This window comes from Magnusiomyces paraingens, assembly GCF_902498895.1.
Source record: "Magnusiomyces paraingens strain CBS 517.90 genome assembly, contig: contig5, whole genome shotgun sequence".
NCBI classification, from domain to species: domain Eukaryota; kingdom Fungi; phylum Ascomycota; class Dipodascomycetes; order Dipodascales; family Dipodascaceae; genus Magnusiomyces; species Magnusiomyces paraingens.
The window spans coordinates 79,172-104,445 of NW_022474071.1; the positions used below are offsets into that span (position 1 = coordinate 79,172).

At 37.9% G+C, this 25,274-nt stretch overlaps 9 protein-coding genes across 9 annotated transcripts; 6 read left to right on the forward strand and 3 right to left on the reverse strand.

The window, feature by feature from the left end:
• Positions 1-162: 162 nt before the first annotated feature.
• Positions 163-2,712, reverse strand: SAPINGB_P005686 (uncharacterized protein; the record flags this gene model as incomplete). The annotated part of the gene is made up of 1 exon (XM_032000400.1): positions 163-2,712. The coding sequence occupies one exon, from the start codon at positions 2,710-2,712 to the stop codon at positions 163-165; it is 2,550 nt and encodes an 849-aa protein (XP_031856291.1).
• A 422-nt stretch (positions 2,713-3,134) lies between these two features.
• SAPINGB_P005687 (uncharacterized protein) lies at positions 3,135-8,259 on the reverse strand (the record flags this gene model as incomplete). The annotated part of the gene is made up of 3 exons (XM_032000401.1): positions 3,135-7,883; positions 7,932-8,085; positions 8,141-8,259. The coding sequence occupies 3 exons, from the start codon at positions 8,257-8,259 to the stop codon at positions 3,135-3,137; spliced, it is 5,022 nt and encodes a 1,673-aa protein (XP_031856292.1).
• An 878-nt stretch (positions 8,260-9,137) lies between these two features.
• On the forward strand, positions 9,138-9,872 carry SAPINGB_P005688 (uncharacterized protein; the record flags this gene model as incomplete). The annotated part of the gene is made up of 1 exon (XM_032000402.1): positions 9,138-9,872. The coding sequence occupies one exon, from the start codon at positions 9,138-9,140 to the stop codon at positions 9,870-9,872; it is 735 nt and encodes a 244-aa protein (XP_031856293.1).
• A 1,176-nt stretch (positions 9,873-11,048) lies between these two features.
• SAPINGB_P005689 (uncharacterized protein) lies at positions 11,049-12,884 on the forward strand (the record flags this gene model as incomplete). Its single annotated transcript, XM_032000403.1, has 4 exons — positions 11,049-11,192; positions 11,240-11,477; positions 11,523-11,600; positions 11,677-12,884. The coding sequence occupies 4 exons, from the start codon at positions 11,049-11,051 to the stop codon at positions 12,882-12,884; spliced, it is 1,668 nt and encodes a 555-aa protein (XP_031856294.1).
• Positions 12,885-13,082: 198 nt separating this feature from the next.
• On the forward strand, positions 13,083-13,625 carry SAPINGB_P005690 (mitochondrial 54S ribosomal protein bL31m; the record flags this gene model as incomplete). The annotated part of the gene is made up of 1 exon (XM_032000404.1): positions 13,083-13,625. One exon carries the CDS (start codon positions 13,083-13,085, stop codon positions 13,623-13,625), a length of 543 nt encoding a protein of 180 aa, XP_031856295.1.
• Positions 13,626-13,934: 309 nt separating this feature from the next.
• SAPINGB_P005691 (uncharacterized protein) lies at positions 13,935-14,420 on the forward strand (the record flags this gene model as incomplete). Its single annotated transcript, XM_032000405.1, has 2 exons — positions 13,935-14,340; positions 14,395-14,420. The coding sequence occupies 2 exons, from the start codon at positions 13,935-13,937 to the stop codon at positions 14,418-14,420; spliced, it is 432 nt and encodes a 143-aa protein (XP_031856296.1).
• A 373-nt stretch (positions 14,421-14,793) lies between these two features.
• On the forward strand, positions 14,794-16,749 carry SAPINGB_P005692 (uncharacterized protein; the record flags this gene model as incomplete). Its single annotated transcript, XM_032000406.1, has 1 exon — positions 14,794-16,749. One exon carries the CDS (start codon positions 14,794-14,796, stop codon positions 16,747-16,749), a length of 1,956 nt encoding a protein of 651 aa, XP_031856297.1.
• Positions 16,750-18,376: 1,627 nt separating this feature from the next.
• On the forward strand, positions 18,377-19,534 carry SAPINGB_P005693 (uncharacterized protein; the record flags this gene model as incomplete). Its single annotated transcript, XM_032000407.1, has 1 exon — positions 18,377-19,534. The coding sequence occupies one exon, from the start codon at positions 18,377-18,379 to the stop codon at positions 19,532-19,534; it is 1,158 nt and encodes a 385-aa protein (XP_031856298.1).
• Positions 19,535-19,673: 139 nt separating this feature from the next.
• On the reverse strand, positions 19,674-23,246 carry SAPINGB_P005694 (uncharacterized protein; the record flags this gene model as incomplete). The annotated part of the gene is made up of 1 exon (XM_032000408.1): positions 19,674-23,246. One exon carries the CDS (start codon positions 23,244-23,246, stop codon positions 19,674-19,676), a length of 3,573 nt encoding a protein of 1,190 aa, XP_031856299.1.
• Between the last annotated feature and the right edge of the window lie 2,028 nt (positions 23,247-25,274).

The following is a 25,274-nucleotide window of genomic DNA, read 5'->3' on the forward strand; positions in this document are numbered from 1 at the left end:
ACATTATTGTATACATGCAAATTGATTTACCTTATAATTATAAGGTAGTTTAATGATACCTAATTAGGTATCATTAAATGAGAAAAAACCCAAAATTTTTTTGATAGTTATCAACCTTTTCTAGGGTATCTTTGATATTACTAACTAAAAAGCAAAACTATTTCAAATTCTATATATATAACCATCATTAAGCATTAGTTTGTTTGATTGAGACATCAACTCCAGCGCTGCTTCTGATTCCTCAGTTGTAAATATTTTTGAAGAATCCTGCTCTCTATTAATTGCCAGAAGAAGCCTAGATTTCTCAATGGAGGCATCATCAACAAATTCTAATGAACTCATCAATCTTCCTGCTATATGTAAAAACTCTTCATATCTTGAAAAAGAAATGCCTTGGTTAGCATCCTGCTGGTGGGTGGAATTTCGACTTAAATTAGAATGAGATGATTCAACTCTTGGAACATGACTCTCCTGAGAAGATAAATTTAAGGAAGCTTTTGGGGAAATTTCCCTTATTTGAAAAATGTCTATATCTTCAGAATCATTTTCATCCATTGCTTCTCTGTGTTGTGTAGACAGTTGATTTTCTTTGCCATTTAAGGACATGTTTTGAGTCCTTTGTACAACTTCTTCTTCTTCATTTTCTTCCTTATTTTCATCGGTGTGGGCTCTTTTTTGACGTTTGTGTTTTCTTTTGGAAACATCTTTGAATAAGGCAAATCGTAATAGTTCCTCCGCTACTTCAACATCCTTTTCTTCAACTCGAGATGATAAACGAGATTTTGCATGGGCTGTAGAAAGACGAATAAGGGTTTCAAGTGTACGTACTGTTATAGGAGAAGTATGACGTTGATTTCCCGCTAATTGATCGTTTCGTAAGGCGGAATAAGTAGAAACAATGTATGTATTTGCTTCATCTGTGAGCTGAGGATTAATTCTTGTTTTTGCATATTGAACATATTTTCGAATAAAAGGAATACTCAAGACTTCAATCTCATCAGGATTCTGACCAGCATCGACCAAACCAGAATGAAGTAAAGAATTAAATTTTTCAAACACTGTACTTTCCTTCTCTGAAGTTTCTTCATCTTCATCGCCAACAACTAAACTTTGGGTAATATTTTCTCGAACAGGAACGCCTTCTTCCGAACCTGGTGTTAAATATCTGTGCATTCGAAGAACATGTTCAGATATTTGAAAATCGCGCATTCTATTTACATTATCAGTGACAACAAAAAGCAAATCAAAGCGGGATAACAATGAATCAGGTAGTGCTATATTTTGATGAGGATCCTTGTGTGTGTCATATTGACCAAAAATGGGGTTTGCTGCAGCTATTACACTGCACCTTGCATTTAGAGAAGTATGGATTCCGGCTTTAGCAATAGTGACAGTTTGTTGTTCCATTACCTCATGTATAGCAACTCGATCAACATCACTCATTTTGTCAAATTCATCAATGCAAACAATACCTCTGTCCGCCAAAACCATGGCACCCGCTTCTAATCTTCGTTCACCTGTTTCCTGGTCTGTAGTAACCGCTGCAGTCAAGCCAACACCAGATGATCCTCTACCAGTTGTAGCAATAGCAAGGTTCGCAGTGTTTAAAACAAATCGAAGCATTTGAGATTTAGCTGTTGAAGGATCTCCAACCATTAAGATATTGATATCACCTCTTAAATGAGTTCCATTAGATAAATTTTTTTCAGTACCACCGAGAAGCATTAATAAAACAGCCTTTTTAATGTACTCGTGACCGTATATACTGGGCGCCAAAGATTGAGAAAGAAGTTCAAAAACATTAGATTTTTGTGCAATAATATTAATATTTCTAATATCCATGTCCGTTATAGAATTTGTTGCGATTTGGCCATTTCCTTTAGTTGATAATAATACTATATTGTCAGCAACAAGTAAAGATCTAAACGTAGAACTTTGTGACATAGCATTTGATCCCAATGAACGATAAACACCAACTGCTTGTATGCGGTCTCCAGGTTTTGTGGTATCTACTAAGTCATCATCTAAAACGATATCTATAGAACGTGGAAGCTGTCCTGCTGGTGCTTTTTCAGGCATTTCTTGAATTGATATTGTTTGATAATCGCGATAAGTACAATATCCATATTCTGTAATTAATGGGTTACTATGTTCATCTTCGGTAGGATAAACAGATGTTGTTGGTATCGGATCAAATGATAGTGTAGCATCACGATATTCCCGAGTATGAAACTGACCAGTCTTTTCAGCAAAGTGAACAGATCGAACAATTTTTGGGCGAACAAGTGAACAACGGGTAACAATTCCTTCCACACAAACAAGTTTACCCAAATGACTAGCCTTTATAGTTCTAGGATTCACAAAATGATCACCAAAGCTCCCCCTAAACGCAACAGAAAATGTATCATGTTCATTTACTCTATGGTAAAGAGGGTTGTGAACTGCTAATACCATTTCTTTTAAAGCATTTTCAATTGACGGAAAATAATCGGCAGGGCTATTCAAAACTCCACTCCAAAATTTGCGATCAAAATCTCTAAGATCATCTAATGAAACTATCAAACGTTTTTCGCCTTTTTGAAGCATTAATTGGACTTCATCAGAATAATTTGTTGAGTTCTTGGGATACTCTAAAAATTCTTGAAATATTCTTTGGTGATCAGCCGAAACATTGGTATGTGGCAAAGATGATGTAGCTGATGGTTCAGACATTCTCTCTTAAATAATACTTATTGAGACTATCGAGAATAAAAAAATTAAAATATAAATATAAATATAAATATCAATATTAATATTAATTCTTTGATTTAATGTATTCAATGTTAAAGCATGTTAAGTAGTATAGTAGATTTACCTGTCAGTTTTGTTTTGTTTTGTTTTGTTTTGTTTTGTTTACTACTCTTTGTTTGTTTGTTTTTAAATTTCATCCTCTTAAGCATATAAAAACGTTACTATGGCAACAATTTATTAAAATGTAATACATATGTATTACATTTATAGATCTATCAATGAAAAGAGTATTGATAATTGACAAAAAATTAATTAATTATTTATTTAAACAAACTTTGTTTTTATAAAATAAAGAATTATAAAATATTTTATTTATTAAGTAAAATTTTATGTAGTCGTAATATTTAAAATCCCAAGCCAGTTGGTTGAGCACTAACAAACCCAGGTCCACCATTCGAAAAACCACCAGTACCTTGGGTAATCATAAGTCTAGTTCCAGCCCCCAAAATTGGAGTTTCCTCTTCTTTTTTTTCTTGTTCCTTTTCTCTGGCCTTGCGCTCTTCATTATCTTTTTTCAAAAGGACGAGAAGGGTGTTTTGTTCACGCTGAACATTGATTAAATAAGGCATAGTATAATCCTTTAAATTATGAACCCAAGAAAGTTCGGTAACAACGTCTTGCTTGATCAAATCATAACAAGTATAAAGAGTAGCAACATAACATTCTTTGTTACCAATTTCAACAAAATAGCGAAGAAGATCCTCAGCAACTTCTTCCTTTGAAGAAGTAGCAGCAGTATCGATTGCATCCTTCCATAGTTTGTCTTCCTTGGAAAGAGAAATACTCTTATTCCATTTCTTGTTTTTCTTATAGATATGGGCAGCAATTTGTCTGAAATAGATAAGATCATGCTTTTCTAGCCGAGAAGCTAAATCAATAGGGTCATATCTATCAAACGAGTCGACGGAATCCTTCAAAGATTTATAATCCTCTTCCTCAATAAGCAAATCATGGTAAGCATTATTGACAGCAAAAATATTTTGGCCTTGCACAGCGATTAAAAATGGTTTGATCATAGGAAGATTATCACTCTTCTGAAACATCTTAACAACTCTGCTAACATCAACACGTGGAATGAAAACATTAAGAAGATCATTAATAAGTTGAGGTTGCTCTGCCATATAAAAGTTGATGGACTTGTAATAAATCTCGAGATTTGCAACTTTAACGACAACATCTTTGAAAGAATTATGTTCAAATGCATCGGGTGAATGTTCAATCATGGCAAGAGCAGCATTGTCCCACTCATCGTAATGGCAATAAAGGAAAACAAGTTCAGGCCAAAGATGAGCTGCTTCACAAGCACGGATAACTTTTGGAATGTTAATCCGAGACCAGAATAACTTCAAATGTTCCATAAGTTTCTCAGGTCTGTACTTTGAATACAAAATGCCAAGCTCAGTAAACATTCCCATATGAGCTCGTTCCAAAACAAGGCCCTGTTCAAACAGAGAAATCAGTTCATCAAAGTAACCTGAAAACTCATATCTTTCTACCAAATCTTGAAGTTCTTCAGCGTGAACAATTAAATTAAGACCACAAATTTGAGCAAGTCGGAATTCCTTATGTTCAATACAAGCTTCATTAACCTGTTTCCAAACCATGACACTACTAGCCTTTCTAGCAGAATCGACAGCAGCTTGATAATCGTTCAAAAAAACCAAAGTAGAAGCCAATTTGGCCCAGTTAGAAATGCTAGTAAAAACAATTTTTGCAGCTTCATATTGTTTTTCATTATAAAGCTTATCACCGATGGATTCTAAATCTGCAACATTAGGTGAATTTAGAAGATCTTTTAAGTCATAAAGTTTGTCAGTAAGAGCATAACTTAAAAGAAGTTGGCCATCAATCAGAGGTTCTCTCAAAGTCTTGCGAGCCATCAACAAATAAGAAATAAGCTCTTCATCCTTTCCAGCATGAGAAGCAATTTCAATGACTTCAGCAAAATTACTTGGATCATTAGCTTTCTTGTAAGACTCAATTGCATCAGAAACACGAAGACCATTTAACTGGGCTTTACCTAACTGACTCCAAACTTCAGAAATATCGACTGTTTCAGCATAGCTTTCTGCACGATCAAGGGAAAGAATATTATCAACAAGCACATTGAGAGCATCAGTGTGCTGTTCTGCCTTTTTGTAAACTTCAAAAGCCTCTTCATTAAGACCATTATCAAGACAAATTTGGGCAATATCAGTCACATCGTAATTGTCCAACCTTTCAATGTAGGAACTAACTTTACCTTTGTCAGACTTAATGGCTGTCAAAATAAGTAGATTTTGAAGATTTTGATTATCATTGAAAGGAGATGGCTCCAAAATAATTTTCTCCAAGAGTTCAATAAGTTCTGTCGGAAGATCAGCAGATAAAAATGCTTTCACTGCAATTGAAACATTTTCGGGATCACTAGATTCCGGCACAGCAGTCCCAACAACCTGATCAATTAAAGAACGACGATGTAAATTATCCTCTTTCAAAACATAATCCCAAAGTTCGGAATCAGCACGAGCAACAAGATATCGAGCTTGGTGCTTATACATAGCATTTTCATTGGTAATGTGAATCAATTCGTAATCGTTTTGACCTTTTTCATAAGCAATGAAAGCTAAGTAAGGATCCCTCTTTTCACAATATTTACCAATAACAAGGGTATCGTAGTTGCTGTTTTCCTTCAAAAACTTCTCGGGGTTATTATTGCTGTCAATGTAAATTTTGGCCAAAGCATCAAAAACAGAATGATCCTGAGTGCCTGTAGCAAGAACCTTTTCAAGAAATGGAAGCAGTGTCTTAAGTCTGTTACGTTTTTCAACTTCGGAAACTAAAGTTTCGACAGGAATCTTATCAACAGGAACAGAATCCAAAAGAGCTTTAACAACAGACTCCTCACAATCAACGTCAAGAAGAGCAGCAATTACTTCCGGAGTTCTAGATGGATTTACACGTTGAACGTAAATCTCAATGTACTTGAACAGTTGATTTTGGTACAAATAAAGAATAAGATCATGAACAAAATTAAATCGATCACAAACAATGACAAGAGGAAGCTGATCATCAAGTTTGGCATCCTTTAAAAAGTTCTTAACCTTTTCAGGGTTATAAACACTGTTTTCTCTGACAATGCGCTCAATCTCGTGAAACTGACCAATTTGAGCAGCAGATTGGATATATTTAAAAACAACATCTGCGTCATCAGAAAGGTTTACAATTGTTTGAAGATAATAAAATAAGCCCTCCGGTGTTTTAAACTCTTCAAAAAGTTTGATGAGATTCAATGGGCCAACAAGATCAGAGTACTTGGTGGCAACTTGAATCACAATTTGAAGGTTTTGGCGAATATTAGTTTTAAGCATTTCATGTAAAGATTCAAGAGTCTGCTCAACAGTCAGCTTTCCAAAGTAATTGACAAGCCATTCAGGGTTAAGGACATTGCTATGTGCAAGGACACGCTTGATATCTTTCAAATCATCATAATGTTCAAGAGCACGTTGAAAAAGGCCAGCTTGTTCACAAAGTTTTGCGATGCGGGCTCTATCATAATGTGAAAACATTTCGTTTCCTAAAATAGCATCCGCAACTTGAGGAGCCTTCAAAAGATTCATTTCAAGAAGACGGGTTTGAAGGTTGCCTTGCTCAGGAAGATTATCCTTAAGAGCATCGAGAAGAAAAGCTGTGGCTTGTTGAATATGATTTTGTGAAAGAAAGATATCAACAACTTTATCTAAATCAAGGTTTTCAACCTTTTGGTTGACAAGCTGTGTCGCAAATTCTGCAGCCTTGTCAGCATTGCTATACACAAGACTTTGGAGAAGTGAAGTATAATCAGGTGTGTAACCAACTTTTTGGCTGTAAGGAACAATCTTGTCATATTCCCCTAACTCGGCCATGGCAGCCACAACCTTAAAAGGGATATTCGCGCGAAGGTATATACTTAAAGCCAAACTAATATTTCTTGGACGAACAATATCACCCAACTCTTCTGAAGGCTCAAGTTTGTTTTCAGTCAACCATTTTTCAAGAAGAGGGAGACGGTCTTGTTCCAAAACAGGTCGAGCAAGTTCAATTGATTCAAACTTATTCAATGAACCTTGATCTAGCAAAGTTGAGAAATACTGTAAAATAGGATAAACTTGACCTGGTGGGGCCTGAATCCCTTTTAATCGCTGGACAGTTTCCTGAGTTCTGAGAATACCTCTAGGCGAATTTGCCGCAACTTTGGCAGCTTCAGTATAATTTCCACTGTTCAAAAGTTGATTGAAATGTTGTAGATAAAGATTATCGGCACCCGGAAGACCACCACGAGAAGCAAGAGCCAAGGCAAGAGATGTATTTCCAAGATTATTAAGAATATAAGGAACAACAGTATCTTCGTTTAATGAAACAGAAAGAACACTACCTTTTCGATTAATAACAAGAACACCCGAGGTGGCATCAAACTTTGTAGCAGTAAAAATTGGATCCTGAGAAATACGATTCATAAAGATGCATACCCCGGATTCGAGATCGTAGAGATGAATGAGACCATATTTAGTAATGACATAGACAATTCCATATTTATTCGACACCTCAACAGCAACTGGAAAATCATTAGGAAGTTCTGCTGGACAATAAAGATCAATAGCCTTTTTTTGGTAAAGTGGGTTTCCTTCCTTGTGATCGATTTCAACAATGTGGAGTTTACATCCAGTGCTAGTTCTGTTGGCAAAAGTAAAAAGTTGAGAATCACTTGAACCACCATCAAGCTTGATAGTTGCAAATGAAGAGGCGTGACCTTCAATTGCCTGTGATATGTTGCGAGACTTGGAAAATAATTGGATGTGCCCTACAACACGGCCATTTTCCTGTGCAATTCCAACAAGAGAAGACCATGACTCATCATTATTAACTTCATAGCTGATAATTTGTGAGTTCGAAAGTGAAGCATGACGATCAGTGTATTTCACAGGAGCATCTTGAGAAGCGTTAAATACATCCCAATGGTAAATAGAACTGTCAGTAATAATACCCAGAATGTTATCAGAAACCCACTTCCAAAAAACAATATTTTCTGATAACGTAGTTGACTTTAATCTTTGTTTCGTGTCAAGATTAAAAACCTAAAAAAGTTAACTAATTGCCAAACGATAAAATGATAAACGCCTCACCTGTAAAGTCCCACCCTGAGCTCTGAGAGCAATAATCAACTGAGAAGGATTCATAATTGCCGACTCAGCAGACATTGATTTTCTGGTAACACTATTATTGTCATGAAGATCAATTATAGCGACTTTATTTCCTTCAGATGAAGACTCTCTAACACTAATAAAAATAAATTAGCCATTGGGACAAATCAACCTCATCATTAAAGACTTACCAAATATATTTATCACTCTCGAGTGTACATGTATTAAAAGAAATCGCCGAATCGGCGACTCCTACATCAGAGAGCTTAAGATGCTCCTGAAATTTAATAGGTAAATCACCAGCAGACATTGCTCATATAAATGTTTAAACAATTATCAAATTTAGAGATTTCTAAATGAAAAAGTGGTGATATTCTGTTAGAAGAATGGTTTCTGTGTCGTAAAGTAAAAGTTAAGGCTAGAACGAGATAAACGATGAGTGGTTTTCAATATACTAATTTAACGTTTTTTTTTTGGGGAGGTGTATTTAGAAATTAATATGAAATATTTTTTAATATAAAAATATGGTAAAGTATTTTGAAAAATAACAATTTGGTAAATAAGTTTACACTTGTGGAGCTTTCATAAATTTTTCAAAAAAAAATAAAGACTTCCTAACTTACTTTCAAAAACTGAAATAAAAAAAATTTAAACTGTTGACTCTCAAAAAAAAAAAAACGAGAGAACAAAATATATGAATTCAAATAATTATCAAACAAAAAAACAAATGTACTGGTGATATGAATTGAGTTATTTTGGTGATTAAGTGTGTTGTGAGGGAAAAATCCTAGAATAAAAGATTCTTATGTTGTGGGTAGAATAACCGATTGTAATTGACTTATGGTTAGTTGACAACTCATCAATGTTTATGTTACAAGATTTAAATGGCATATTGCAACAAACATTCTTCAAATATTACTGATTCCTTAGTAATATTTAATAATTAGTGTTTTGATATCATGATTAAGTTATGAGCACATCATTTTAATTGGAAAATAGGTCATAGTCTGTATTAAGTTATTATAAATTTAATTAATCATTTAAGCTTATAAGCAATTATTAAAAATTTAATTTTTATGAATTTATATTTACTTAAATTGGTAAAAGATAGTTAATTTACTGATTTTTAAATATCATTTAAAAATCAGATAAAAATATTTTAAATTAATTCTCAAGTTTTTTCACAAAATGGCAGACTTTCAACCTGATTCCATAAATCAAATGGATCAACCTCAAGATCTTGAACGATACGTTGATGAAGAAAGTGAGGATTCCGGTACCACAGACGAAGAAGAAATTGAAAACCATACATCTGTTACAATTGGAGAACGAATCATTAATAACACATCTAATATACCAAAAATTGCATGGCATCCACAGAATGATATCAGTTTGAATAGTGACAAAACTTTTTTTTCATCTCCCTTTTCTAAACCTCTTTTACTTTCCAATAATTTTTCAGAAGCTAGAGATGCAGATGCCGCAGAAAGAAATTTTCTCTCCTGGTTAAAAGTAGCAACTTATCTTTCTATTGCAGGTACGGCTGTTATAATTAATATCAGGTTTCATGATCGAAAAAATGAAGGCAATACTTCACTGAATAAAAGTGGAAATGCCTTTCTGATTGGTGTCATGCAAAGTTTATCATCAAGTTCGATAACAAGTCAACAAAATCTTTTAGAGTCAGTGGTTGAAGAAAATGACTATAATGGACATTTATTTTCATTACCATTAGGTTTTGTGTTTTACTCCCTATCATTTTTGTCAATATTAGTTTCAATTGTAAATTATATTTCTACGATTAATGGATATTTTAAGCAAAGAGTTGTTGTGACAAATTCTTTTTTGACAACACTAACAATCGCAAGCATTTCTTTGGTAATATTAACCAGTAATGTGATTGTTCTTTGGAAGTTTTACTGAAAAGTTATTTTAAATTTTATTGTTGAATATCATACAGAATTTTTAAAAAATTTTTCATTTATTAATTTATCATTTTAAAATTTTAAAAGTTTCAAGTTCATTTTGTTTTCTTTTCTAATGGTCAAGTATTATTTAAATTTTCTTGTTCTTCATAAATTACGTAACCTATTTCTTTCTTATTTCTACCATATTACAAAATAATTCTATTTTTTGAAATTTATTATGCCAGCAAGGGAGGTCTGTACACATGCAAACAAGCTTTATGCTCGGGCCGGTCTAGTCTACCAAAGCTTGGTCACTATAGATTTTTTAAACGTAAAGAAAATCTCAGCGGTAACAAGGCATCTAAAATAATATAACTTGATTGTCAAGCCCTGCAGTCTAGAGACTTTCTTTGAAAATAAGTCATAAAAGTAGTTCGTAAAAAGTTCGAAATCTTCCTAAACGAAGTACTTCTTGGACTAGATCGTAGTATGAGCACATTGTGATGATTTGTGGTAGTGTTTCAGGTGTTTCACATAATGTTAATTTGCCTTGTATGCCTTCTTCCTTCCCAGCTCGTTGGATAACGTATATGGTAAACCTGCCATGACTTGTTTTCAGTTATATCGTGCCAGAAAGTATATGTCTGGGACCCTCCATGGTAGTCTGGGGACAATTTTTTCATTTTCGGCTTCTGCTTTGTTGTCTAATTAGACATAATTAAAAGCACATACTTATAATTATAAGTATGTGCTTTTAATTGTACCGGGGTTGGTGGGTGGGTGCTGTTCGCAGTCACTATTACATGTTGATGCTGCTATTGCGTGAGGACGCTAGGACTTGAAAAGAAATTTGCAACAGTTTTAAATCAGTTGACTATAATTAAGTAATTTACTCTGTCCAGTCTCTTATTGGATGTTTATTAGGAGCTAGAGTCTGACTGGGTTGTCTCTATTCTGTGATCTTGTGGGGCCGTGAGGATTCATTGAACTTATCATTTTAAACCCGTTTTAATAAATGGTTTGGTGTCACGTGAATTATTAAAAATAAAACTCTGGAGAGTTTTTCAACCAAATCTTGCTCGGTACTTTAGATGTTTATAACAATTATAAGTTTTTTACGATTTTTTTTTTACTAGACAGACTCCTTAACTACCTTTGGATTTTATGAGATATATGCGTGACCTCAGATAATATGAGTTCAAATAAGGGCGAAAACATTTTAGCCGATTCTTATCCATTAGAAGTACCTAGAATTACTGCTATTGAGTTTCCAGGAAACGTTATAAATACATCAAAAGCAATTGTGATGCTTGGATCTCAAAATAAGGTGGCAAAGGTATAAATATTTATAAACTTTTTGAAATATATTTTAACTTTGAACAGGCCTGTATAAGTAGAGGTGATAAACAACTAGAACTAAGATTCCGGCCAAATGACCCATATGAGCATCCAATCATGTCTAGCACCTCAAAAGCACAAAATATCGTTCTTCAAATTCAATTACCCAAGAAATCACTTGAAGCAGCAAATGGAGATATTCAAAAAGCATTATTAATATCGAAAAAAAATGATATTGTTTTGAATCCAGAATATATCATTGAAACCACTTATCGTTTTAGGGGTAAGGATCATTATTATAATTTACATCATGTACTAACTGATTTAGAACTGTGTGATTACCAGTATAACACGCGAAGTTCGGAATTTATAGAAAAAGTTAAATCGACTTTATTTTCACACAATTGTAAGTTATTTGAAATTAGGTCCTTTATTTTTTTTAAACAACCAAATGAAACGAAAAATCCTAATAAATAAAATAGACGAAGAAGTAAAAGATTTCCAATTTGATCAAAACGAATCATTTAGTAACAAAAAAGATATCGATATTATTCCTCCTCCGCGATTTTCACCTTTGGTTTATCCTTTTGCATATTCCTATAAACAAAACCCATCTCTTATGGCAGTGAATGATGGGAAAGGTGGTCAACAGCTAATCAACAGAAATAAAAGTCCATTGTTATATGCCCAATACATTTCATGGAACGATGACCCACCACTCTGTCCTTCTAAAGAGCTTCAAAAGCTAGTGGATGAAGGGCCAATGGCTTGCTTCAAATTTTTGACGGATCTTTTTGAAAAAAGGCCTATATGGACTAGGAAGTCTATTGAATATCATCTTCCAAAAAACTTATTGGTTTACTTAAAACAAGTTTTACACTATGTTAGTTATACAATTCAAAATGGACCTTGGCGAGATTCCGTTGTCAAATTTGGTGTTGACACTCGATCTTCTTCTAAATACCGTTTTTATCAAACAAGACGGTTTAGGTATAATTTACAGGACAAAGATACCCCTAAAGAAAGTCATATTCCTTATCAATTTGATGGTATAAATAAAATGAGTGGCAGTATCATTCAGTTCTGTGATATTACAGATCCGGACATTCGAAAGCTAATTGACGGGGGGGAAGTTCGAGAGACGCTAGATCCAGAATCAGGGTGGTATGAAAGCGTTGATTATCATAAAATTAAAATGCTTCTTTATTTGAAATACAAAGCAATTGGAGAAGGTATTTTGTTAAGCCAAGATCAAATTGATGAAGTCCTGAAAATGGAATCTGTTCCCAATGTTTCTAAAATACCAACTAACAGGAAGGCTAATGAAGACGATTACGATGGAGAAGCTGCAGCTTCTCAACCAACAAATGGCAAAGACATTATCGACCTGGATTCAGACATTGAAACATATGATACTGATCACTCTAATACGAATAGTGATGATGATATTTCTAGGCCCTTTTTAAATGCTGAAAATAATTTAACAGAAACTTCAGATGAGGTAATTTCGTTTTCTAAAGAAAATCTTCAACTTTTAAAGGATCTATCTGGGTTTATTCGCCAAAAGAATTCTGAAAAAGAAATTTCTGGTAAAGTGTCAAAGTTGGCTCTTGATTCCTCGACCCAAATTAGTCAAATCCATAACACTGGAGAAGTTTTGGACCATGGTCAAGGAAACCAAGCTGAATAGCCGTTTTATAACATGTGTTAATCTCTCTCTTCTTGTTTATAAGAAATTGCCGTGTGTATTTTTATTATATAATATAACTTTCTGTGCTTAGTAATTTTGTTTGCCAATCAAAATCACCAAAAACTTTTCATCCTCTTCATATTTCTTTCTTAGAGTTATCACCACTTACTTTGAAAAAAGTCAGCCCAAGATTTAATAATGTTGACGTCTTTATTGAACAACTTGAGACCCGGATATTCTTCTATTTTGAAGAATGGTATTAATCTTAGCCAAACTCGAAATTATGCTATTCCTGGATCCGGCCGCAGTGTTTTGACTCGAAGAGCGAAAAGAAAACTTATTCCAGGAAAAACCCGCCCTTCGATTTTTCACATGTTTGAATGTAAGGTGGAACTTTCTGATGGCTCCACATATGTCAGACGATCTCAATATCCCCGTGTTGAATGGAGATATCTTGCTGATCAACGAAATCACCCACTATATAATCCTTCTCGATCAAATCTCAAGGTCGTTGAAGCTGACGCTACAGGCAGATTGGCTAAATTTAAGCAAAAGTATGGCTTTGTGCAACCTGTTGATTCGGCTGATAAAAAAGACGCTACAGAAAAGAATAAATCAGATGAAAAATCTGGTGAATTTAGTAAGCCAGCCATTGATGATTATTTGGATCTCATGAGTGAAGGATATGTGCCAGTTCAAAGCGGTGGGAAATTGGCCAAGGCTAAAAGAGGAAAGAAATAAAGAAACCCTCATTCAACACATTTTCTTTATAAAAAAATAATCAAATTATTAATAGACAAATCGTATTTGTCATTTGATTGAAAATAGTTGTGTAAATAATAAGTTTTTAGATAGATGTAAAAAGGTATTCATATTGTGTTTTTTTTTTGTGTGTACATTTGTGTGCAACTTTTTTGTTTTTACCTACTCTTTTTTCACCTCTCATAGATATTTATGGATAATTAAACATAAAATAAATTAACTTATGGTTTTATATCACGAGATTTACCAAAAATCAAAGAAACGAAACTTAGAATAATTTGAATAAAGATGGGAAGTGTTTTTTTGCCACATTTGCATACAGGATGGCATGTTGATCAAGCCATTCTATCTGAACAAGATAGATTGGTAGTCATTAGATTTGGCAGAGACAAAGATCCAGAATGTATGCTCATGGATGAAGTACTATATAGCATTGCTGATAAAGTTAGAAACTTTGCTGTTATTTATGTTTGTGATATTGACGAAGTTACTGCCTTTAACCAAATCTACGAACTATACGATCCCATGGCCATAATGTTTTTTTACAGAAATAAGCATATGCTTTGTGACTTCGGTACGGGAAATAACAATAAGCTCAATTGGGTATTAGATGATAAACAAGAATTGATAGATATCATTGAAGTTATATATAGAGGGGCAACCAAAGGAAAAGGTTTAGTCATTAGTCCAAAGGGTAAGTTCTATTTATCAAATCGTATTTCAATGATTCTAACGAACATTTTTGTAGACTACTCGACTAAGCACAAGTATTGAGAATATAATCTTTTGTAATATATTAGTAATAAATGATGACTCTATTATGACAGTTTGTTCAATAAAACCTTTCATGTTACAGGAGCTTCTTTTTTTCCACTTTTTTTTCGCGACCAGATCAACTTGTTGTTTTTTTTTTTTAATTTTTTCTCATAACTCTCTTGGATTGTTTTAAATAGACTACGTTTTGTCGCTTTAGCATCGACGTATTTCACTCTATCTATCAAAACTGTTTTCTTTTTCAAACACGTCTACACGTTCAATCGCCTGGGGATTTCACCCTAGCCCATCTTTTCACAAGTATCTTTTTAAATCTATCAACAAAAGGACAACTGCTTCGCTTAGCAAACAATCCAACCAAAAGAAATCTAGAATGTCATCTGTTAGACCTGCAGATCAAGCCTTCAACCGTGAGGCAATTGAGGCTGTTTTGAAGAGGAGATTCTTCTATGGCCCAGCCTTTGACATCTATGGTGGTGTCTCCGGTCTATATGACTATGGTCCACCAGGCTGTGCTCTCCAGGCAAATATTGTTGACACATGGAGAAAACACTTTGTTCTGGAGGAGGATATGCTGGAAGTTGATACTACTATGCTTACTCCTCATGAGGTTCTTAAAACTTCTGGCCACGTTGATAAGTTTGCTGATTGGATGTGCAAGGATCCAGCTACTGGAGAGATTTTCCGTGCTGATCACCTTGTCGAAGAAGTTCTCGAGAGCAGACTCAAAGGCAACCTTGAGGCCCGTGGTTTGAATATTGATGCGCCCAAAGAGGATGACAAGAAACGCAAGAAGAAGGTTAAGGAGATCAAGGTTGTCAAGCTTGAAGATGAAGTTGTTGAAGAGTACGAAACTATTCTTGCCAAGATTGATGGTTACTCCGGAGAAGAGCTTGGGGAAATTATTGAAAAGTATAATATCACCAACCCCGGATCTGGTGGGAAGCTCCATCCTCCTGTTGCTTTCAATCTTATGTTTGAAACAGCTATTGGGCCCTCTGGTCAACTTAAGGGTTATTTGAGACCCGAAACTGCTCAAGGCCAGTTTTTAAACTTTTCCAAGCTCTTGGATTTTAACAACCTGAAGATGCCTTTTGCATCTGCATCTATTGGCAAATCTTTCAGAAATGAAATTTCACCTCGTTCTGGTTTGCTCCGTGTCCGTGAATTTTTGATGGCTGAGATTGAGCACTTTGTGGATCCTAAGGATAAACGCCACAAGCGCTTTAAAGAGGTTTCTGATCTCAAGCTCAGGTTTCTTCCAAAGGATGTTCAAGCTGCTGGAAAAACTGATATCACCGAAGCCACTATTGGAGACGCTGTTTCCTCAGGCATGGTTGACAATGAAACCCTTGGTTACTTTTTAGGCCGTGTTTTCCTCTTCTTGACTAAGATTGGTGTTAATCCTGAGAGGCTTAGATTTAGACAGCACATGGCTAATGAAATGGCTCATTACGCTGCCGACTGTTGGGATGCCGAGTTGCACTCTTCATATGGGTGGATTGAGTGTGTTGGTACTGCTGATCGCTCTGCTTACGACTTGACGGTTCACGCAGCTCGCACCAAGGAAAAGCTTGTTGTCCGTGAAACTCTTGAGGAGCCAATTACTGTCGAAGCCTTTGAAGTTGATTTTGATAAGAAAAAGTTTGGTCCTAAGTTCCGCAAGGACGCTCCTAAGATTGAAAACTTCTTAACTACCCGCAACCAGTGCGAGCTTGAGAATCTTGGTGACGAGCTTACTAAAGATGGCAAGATTGTTGTCGACATTGACGGTGTTGAAGGTAAGGTTGAAATTGATAGCTCTCTTATCAGCATTGAGAAAAAGACGAAAACTGAGCACATTCGCGAGTATACCCCCAATGTCATAGAGCCTTCCTTTGGTATTGGTCGCATTCTGTACTGTATTCTTGAGCACAGTTTCTGGACCCGCCCTGAAGACTCTGCTCGTGGTGTCTTGTCCTTCAAGCCTCTTGTTGCTCCCACTAAGGTTCTTGTTGTTCCTCTTTCAAGCAACGAGGCATTTGCTCCCATCACTCAAGATGTTATCAGCAGCCTCAGAAAGCTTGGTATTTCTTCCAAGGCAGACGATTCCTCAGTTTCAATTGGCAAGAGATACTCTCGTAACGATGAGCTTGGCACTCCTTTTGGTGTGACTATCGACTTCCAGACTGTTAAGGATGGGTCTATCACTTTGCGTGAACGTGATTCGACGAAGCAAGTCCGTGGCTCGCAAAAGGATGTTTTGGCTGCTATTCAAGCCATGGTTAACGGTACTTCTTGGGAAGAAGGAACTAAGGATCTCAATGTTTTCGAGGGTCAACAGGAATAAGAAAAAAATGCAAAACAAAAATATTTTTTTGTATAATTAGTGATATTTTGTGAATAAGAATGGAAAAATAGTGTTATGCTTATTTTGTAATATCGGAATCCTGCAAAAGTTTTGCAAAGTAAAAATATATTATGCATAAGAATCAATTCAAGGTAGCCATACCTTAAATAAGTCGATAATATTATTATGGGAACAAGATAAAAGGATGACTATTTTCCTTTTTTTCTATTTTTCTATTTTTCTATTTTTCTATTTTTCTATTTTGTTTTATAAAAACTTATCTTTGATTATAGCTAATTTGCAATGAAGTTTTTTGAGATTCAAACTAAGGAGGATGGGCTTCAGTCCAAAAGATTTCCTTTTTTTAAACTAGAAACAGCTCAGCAATAGGTTTGGGAAAATACTGACAAAAGAAACCAATGACAGGATGAATGAAAATAAGAAAATTTAAGAAGAAGCCTGAAAAGACTCTGTTTAAGATTTTTTACTTTACTCGAGGGTAAAAAACAAAGAAAATTGAAAATAAAGATGAGAATGAGAATGAGAAGGAGAATGATAATGATAATGATAATGATAATGATAATGATAATGATAATGATAATGATAATGATAATGATAATGATAATGATAATGATAATGATAATGATAATGATAATGATAATGGTTCGTCGTTAGAACACATTCACGAAGCTGCGGAGCTAGTAGGGGCTGTGGCTCTGGGTGCAGTCCGCAATGCGGCACTGAGACCTGATGGACCAGGAAAAGGTAAGACGACATACATTGCCCAAGCAATAAAAAAAAATTAATCTGAGGTCACACAGTAATGGATGCAACACTGTGAACATTGATGCCTTTGAACATAATAATTAAGAAAGATATAAAAAAGTTCAAAAAGTTCTTTTGAAGTGGCCTTGTTGTCGAGAGTTAATACATCTTTAGACAATAGAAGCCAGCAATTTGTGGGCATTAACGCCACAAATGCAGAAAGAGAAGCAATTGCAACAAGACGCCATAAAAAAATGGAGGAGTTTGTGCGAACACTGAATGATTATCGTAATCCTGTTTTTGGTCCAACGCAGCCTTGTTACACTGGCTTTTTTACTCTGTGCGGATCTATGGCTACGTGCAAGCCCACAATTTAAGGGCCGCAGTTGTTTTCGTGCAAGATAGAAATACATGGTTAATAATGTCATTGACAAGACAGTGAAAATTTGTGGTCTTTCAAAACTCATAGATACCAACCAACTGTGGAAGCGCAAGGTGAATAATATTTTTGGCAAAGCCATTCGGGAGAAACTTGAAGGAATGAATTCGACCAAATCTGAGCTTTATTATGTAAAGTGTCGGAGCCCCCCAATAACGAGAGTTCATTTAAATGGCAAAAATGAAAAAATTCCATTTGGATGACAATTCATGTAAAACATTGAAATTGAGAATTATTTAAGTAAAAATTTGAATATGAATTCTTTGTTTTCGTTTATTGTATATATAATAAGGTGGGTATCTTTTTGGAAAATAAAATCATACGATTGCTAAATAGGCCTTATATTTTGCATCGTATTAATTTTGAAGAAGATGGAAAAAATTTTTTAATTTCAACTACTTTATTCAACGAAATCATGTAAACATGACAAATACTGAAAAAGTTCAAGATATTTTTAGGCCGCTATACAAACGTGACCGACATCTTCAGGCTCCTGAGATGTGTGCCGAGATTTTAGATTTGCGCCAGGCGGCTCAGAATAATATAGGCCCACCAGGATACAGGATTCGAGTTTCGCGATATTACCCCACAGATTCTGCTATCTCCCATGCCAAGTCTGTTTTCTCCTCCTATATAGAATCTGCTCCAGAATCCGTGGCTATGAAATTGCAGGAAGCTTTGACCGAGGAATTAGAGAATCATTATGATCCTGTACAAATTACAGTGGACGAGCTTCCTGGTCTTGTTTTGATTCCAGAACTGCTACCACACGCTGCGCAGTGCGCCGCAGTTGCTGAGATTGTTCGCGATCTGGTTCCAGACACGCGTCATCGAAATAACCTTGACATCCATTATAGCATGGGCTCGGGACTTTCTCTTTTTGAAAAAGACAAGGTGCTGGAGCCACTAGCAGAGCCGATTTACATGGGCGAAGACAATAAAGCAGAGGGGTGCATGATAGACGCGTCTGCTACACGGTCGGAATTACCAGCATCGATCACACCCATGCCGATTGCGATGGTGCGCATGCGCAAGCTTCGGTGGATCACGTTAGGTGGACAATACAACTGGACCACCAAGAAGTACCCCACGTTTACGCGTGGCGCTGAGGGGTTCCCCGAGTTCCCAGCACGTATGGGCTCGCTTTTCTCTGAGCCTGTTTTCCCCGGGTTGACCCCGGAGGCAGCCATCATCAACTTTTACTCCCCCGGTGACACGCTATCGCCGCACCGGGACGTGGCGGAGCTTTGCATGGCAGACTTGGTGTCAGTGTCGATAGGATGCGAGGCAGTGTTTTACGCAGGAATGGAGCGGTACAGTGGGCAGCAACAGCAGCAAGGAACAGAAGTTCTGCAGCCGCTACAGATGCTGCTACGGAGCGGTGATGCGGTGGTCATGGGTAGTAACTCGCGACATGCGTATCACGGTGTAGGCAAGGTTTGGGCTAAGACGTGTCCTGATTACCTGAAAAGCTTAGACAATTTTGTGATTGGGGACGATGAGGAACATGAATTGTGGAGACGATACGGGGAGTGGATGGCTAACAAACGTGTCAACATTAATGTGCGCCAGATGCTGTGATTAAATGGTTTGATATCAAATATATATGTGTATCCGGATATGTATATAAAAATAATAGAAGTATTAGACACTAAAATTACAAAAATAAAAAGGCTTAATGCGAATAAAAATACTGAAAAAAATGAAATAAGGCTAGCAATTAACAGCTTGTATATTCATCCTCTTCGAGGACGTTAAAAAGCGTGTCAGCGACAGGTTCGCCGGGTGCACCAGCGTCTGTTGTTCCAACAGACGACACTGAAGACTCACCGGCAGACCAAAGGGCTGATGAATCAAGCGAGGTTGAAGAGAAAGAGCTTGAAGAGGCAGCGGCGACTGCTGCATGGGCATGAGCGGAGGCAGCGGCGTGAGCGGCATGGGAAGCTGCAACATGGGCAGCTGCTTGTGCAGCAGCGGCGGCGGCGGCACTATGGGTTTCAATATTCGGAGGAGCAGATCGAATGGGGGGTTCGATCGGACATACACTGCCGTCACCTTGGTCGATATATAGCGGATCATAGGACCCGGCTGTGGCGATTTGAAGGCCGAGGAAGTTTGCATTGGAGGCCTTTGGAGATATGCTATCGAAAGAGTTTGAGGAGGCTATGGAAGCTGCAGCTTCAGCGGCCGCTGTGGCAGCACTCATAATAGACGGGTCGTAAGAGAGATCAGTGTTAGTAGAGGGGCCAGCCGAGATGAGAGCCGCCGGTTCGCGATCATCCATGAGTCTGCGCACAATAAGATCTGAGCCCTGAACGGGGTACCAAATATTAGATGCGTCTGCAGTCATGTGATGATGATGAAACATATGGTGGGGGTGGTGAGCGCCAACACCGACTGCACCAGCCATGGCGGACCCCGGGAATCCCTGATGGTGGTGGCCCGGGATGGTTGCGAAAAAGGCTGGGATCCCGCCGACTGGAACGGAGGACTCACAAAATGCAGTCAATGGACGTGCAAGTGGCACTGAATCGGAGACCAATGATATCATGGTTGAGCTGCCGGAGCCTGCTGCAGTTGCGGTTGCAGGAGTTCCTCGCCCTTGATGGGCAATAGCGGCAGCGGCGGCAGTTGAGTTGAGGTCATAGGTGGATGGGTTTGTTGAGTTGTTTATTGGTAGCTGATGTTGCCGAGATGTGTGTACGGCTGAAGTATTTGCGGCCGCAGCTGCTACTCCTGTGGAGGTGGTGGTGGGGCTGAAGATGCCTTCGCCAGTGATGCCGACAAAAGACGTTGTGGCCATTTGAGCATGAGCTAAATCACCCATGGAGAATGCCCGGTGAGAAACAGCAAGAGGAACGACAACATCAGGTTGGGTTGAGGAGGCTGAAGAAGATGCAAGAGCGATCTGTCCGAAGGGAGCCGTAGGGGGACCCATGACGGCTGGGGCCGTGCGCTGGGCAGGGGCTGGAGCTTGGACGTGGTCATTGCGGGAGGCAGGTCTACTGCGACCAGCCAGAGGCGACGGCTGAGAAAAGGTGGCCGCAGGCTGGAGACCTTGGGGTTGATGAACCGATTGAGGTGGGACGACGACAACCTTTTGAGGGATGGGCTGGTGAGGAGGATGTTGAGGTTGAGGAATAACGATGGGAGAAGGTTTGTTTTCTCTTGGTCCTGAGGTGATTTTGCGGAAGACTGTTCTTGCTGAGAAGGAGTCACTGACCATTTCAAATTCCCAGACGAGAACGGCATAGAGAGTGGCAGAAGAAAGGGTTGTTGTTGCAGGGGTAGTGGTGCCATCAGGAGCAACTGCTGCGTCGGGGGCCGCCTGCGGTACATGGCAGTGGATCTCCTGGATCATGGTGATGGCATTGACAGCTTTGGCAGCCTCCTTGAGACTCTTTGCACCAGCCTTGCCAGTGATTCCAACGATGAAGGCAGCCCAAAAGTCGCTAGCAAAGGGTAGATGGAGAGTTTCAGTCCGCTGGCCAAGGTTTATGTGTGCACGAATAGGTTCGATGAGTGAGAGTACCTCGTTTCCAAGTGTGTAAACTTTAGTTATGCAATCCCATTGATGTTGAGGGGGAGCCTGGGAGCGCAGGATAGAACCAGGGGAAGATCCAAGAACAGGTGTACTGCTGGCAATAAATTCGACATCCGACTTGAAGAGGGATCCTTCAGGGACTTGAGAACCAAGAGGAAGATTGAACTTAGACTTGCCATAGATGACAGGGACACCGGTAGGATATCCTGAAGCGAAAAGACCATGAGACACGGAAGGGAAGCGGTTGAGGAGCTTGGCAGATTGCTTTTGCTTAACGGGGGACTCGAGCTGAGGGCGGATGAGTTGGGAGAAGACTCTAGTAACCTGAGGTGGAGCGAGAGGGAGATATTGGTACATGGAGAAGTTGAGGGGCATGAAGATGTAAGAGTCTTGGTCAAGAGAATTTGAGCCCAACGGGGGTTCTGGAGTAGCCGTGAGCATGAGAAGATCTGCGGAAGAGGGAATCTTTTTAGGGCATGGAGTGATTGGGTCAGTTGCTGAAGAGGTTGAGCCTGCAGAAAGAGTTGTAGAGGCTTTGCTGGGGGATTTAAAGAGATCTTCAAGGCTTGTTCGGAGATCAGAGCGTGGCTGTTGCTGGGGTTGTTGATGTTGATGTTGAGGTTGAGGTTGAGGTTGAGGTTGAGGTTGAGGTTGAGGTTGAGGTTGAGGTTGAGGTTGAGGTTGAGGTTGAGGTTGAGGTTGAGGTTGAGGTTGAGGTTGAGGTTGAGGTTGAGGTTGTTGTTGTTGAGGTTGTTGTTGTTGAGGTTGAGGTTGAGGTTGAGAAAGTTTTGAAGGAGATGAAGCTCTAGGTTTTTCCGGGGGTGCTTCGACAACAAGCTCCATGAACTCTGGGTCGTCTCTGAGAAGATGCTTGAGGACTTGGATGTGACTCGAGACCTGCTTGCGAGTTCTAATTTTTCCAGTTTTGTGCTGGATGTACTCTGAGATGAGCTCGTTACGACCACAGGGCCTGCCATGGACGGTGATTTTGCGGCGGCCGACGTGCGGGATACGCCTAAGGGCTTCCATGAAGGCCTTTTCGACATCAGGGCTCCAGATGGAGGCAGCATCCGCGTCGTTGCATTCCTTTTTTTGACGAGAGAGGTAGCCTGCATAAGCCTTACGGTCGGAGACGAGAGAGGTTGGGGATGAAACGGTGGATTTTTGGGAAGCTTCAGTGGGGGATGTAGATTGAGTTGGAGCGGCAACAACGATTTGATGTTGTTGAGGATGGGCAATCATAAGACTGTTTGATGATCTTGGAGCAGTCCAGGCGGAGTAGATAGGGCAAGGAGTAGGCTGAGCCTGGAAGGTAGCGAGTTGGTCTGGTGAAACAGCTGAAGCTGTTTGTTGAGCGGCCACGACTTCTGGGCCGGCCGGTGTCGCGGAGGATGAAGAGAAGTAAATTTGGGAAGCGGCGACGGTGGTAGATGCGGTGGTAGATGCGGACGGTATCGAAGGAATGAGACTGTCTGATAGCTGAGGTGAAGTGGAAGAGACATATGGGGGGATTTGGCCGGTTCCCGGGTGGTAGACAAAGTTCTGGGTATGTGCCTTTTGAAGGTGGAGGGCCATGGGAATGGCAGCAGCGCCGGCGCTGGTTTTGATGAGTTTGTTTGTGTGGTTTGTAAGATTTTGTTCCGAAGAGGAAGAGGAAGCAACGGTTTGCGGATCCTGAAGAGGACGTTTCCTGCTAAGGGAATCTGGTGGTGTGAGCTGAGAATGGCAGGTTGCAGTTGCGAGGGACATTTTGATTGAGGCTGAAGGTTTTATGGGTGGGCTTTGTTGGTTATTCTGTTGATTTTGCTGTTGTTGAGGAGTCAATGGAAAGGATGATGATGATGAAAAAGGCATGATTTCAATTGATTTTAAAGGAATTTCTGAAGAAGGGTTTTGTTTCAAAAGAGCGACTGTTGGTTTAAACGAATGACTGAGAAGAGTTGGATGATAAAGTTCCGGGTTTCTTAGCACGACATGGTCGGCATGAAGTGATTTATATATGTCTATATATATATATTGAAATGTGTACAAATCAGATATATACAAATATTAATAATATAAATATATGTATAGAAATGAAGTTATTGAATTCTAGGAACTATGGGAAAAAAGGGCAGGCTTTTTTTTCTTATATATATGTATATATATATAAAAGAGCGAGTGCTGGGACTTTTATATTTATAGTTGGAGTTGTTTTTCATCAAAACAATAACAACAACAACACGAGGGGTCGCCAGGAGTTGAAAAGGTTCAATAGAAGGTGATTATTTTCAAACGCGTCAGGTTTTTTTTATTATTTTTTAAGGTTTTTGGCGGTTCTTCTTTTGGCTCTTTGACAGGCGCTCTTGCCTTCTTCCTAAGGGGGAGGGGTGAGGACGAAGGGTGGGGGCTGGAAAGCTCCAATTCAACCCGATCGTGGGGCTTCCCATAAAGGTCCTATGATGTGGTTGGGACTTTTCCCTAAAAGACCATCAGCAATGGGTTTTGCATGAGTAAATGTCTTATTGAAATAACATTGAATTTCTTGTTCTTTACAAAACCATCACCAAAAATTCCCTTCCATTTGATGCCTTTGAATGTTCCATCTTCTCTTTCTAGCCCAGCCCCCCGGGCCCAGCCCCAGGCATGTTTTTCCTTATCCCAAGGGATCCCGTCGTCTGTCAAAAACAAAACAAAAGAACAAAAAAGAACCCTTACACGTGAAGGATGCAATCTTTTGGGCTCCTTTCTCTTTCTTTCGCTCTCCTAGCATCATCGCCCTCGCAACTCCCTTTTCGAAGCCTTAAAATAAAATAATAATAATAATTATTATTATTATTATGTATTAATATAATATGATATTAAGTCCCTTGATCACGCACATACGCGTAACAAACGCGTTAAAGTATCAATAGAGATTCCCGGATTATGTTAAAATTTGGCTTTTTTTTTGGTTTTCAAATATATATATATAAATATACATATATATATATAAAATGACTATATCAATGTTTTTTTAAAAGATATTTTAATATTTAATCATATTCACGTAAAAAAAAAAATTAAGGAGAAAGGGAGGATTTTTATTGTCAACACAAAATAAGCTTAAAATTAAAAAAAAAAATCGCCAAAACCAAAAGAGGAGGTTCCACAAAACCAGATTGGGAAACGCGTTCCTGAATGCGCGTGTATCTCAGCCGTGCGCTAATCCCTAAACGGGATGTTGAAGTCCCATTTTAGAAAGTACAACGCGTATTACACGCGTATTATACGCGTCAGTAGCGCGTGTAAATATGTGGTTTTTTTCAATTTTGAAATTTTGAAATTTTGAAATTTATTGTCCTGAAAAAAAAAAATTAAAATCAAACTATTAATTGACTCGGCCCTAAGTAAAAAATTCAATCTAATTTTTCTTCAAAAAACTAGATAAATTGATTCATTCAAAACTTTTCTAGAAAAAAATAAAAAAAACTTTATTAAAATAGACTCTTAAAAAATTTCATATGTAAACCTTTTTAAAAAACTTTTTTAAAAAAAAATACCCAAAAACTAATGTATTCGACTTCAAACAGACATACAGAAGTTACGCGTTGGCCATATTATTTAAAAAAAAGCGTATATCACCAACTGCAAGAAGCTTTGTAAATTAAACTTAATATTTCTATATCTGTACAAAAATCAAGGTTTGTTGGTCTAGAAAGGGCAAAGACAATATTATTTGATTTTTTTGTCATTTTGCTTTCTCAAACCTATTCCTTTTTTTTGACAAAAGAGATTCCTCTTTTACCCCCATAAATA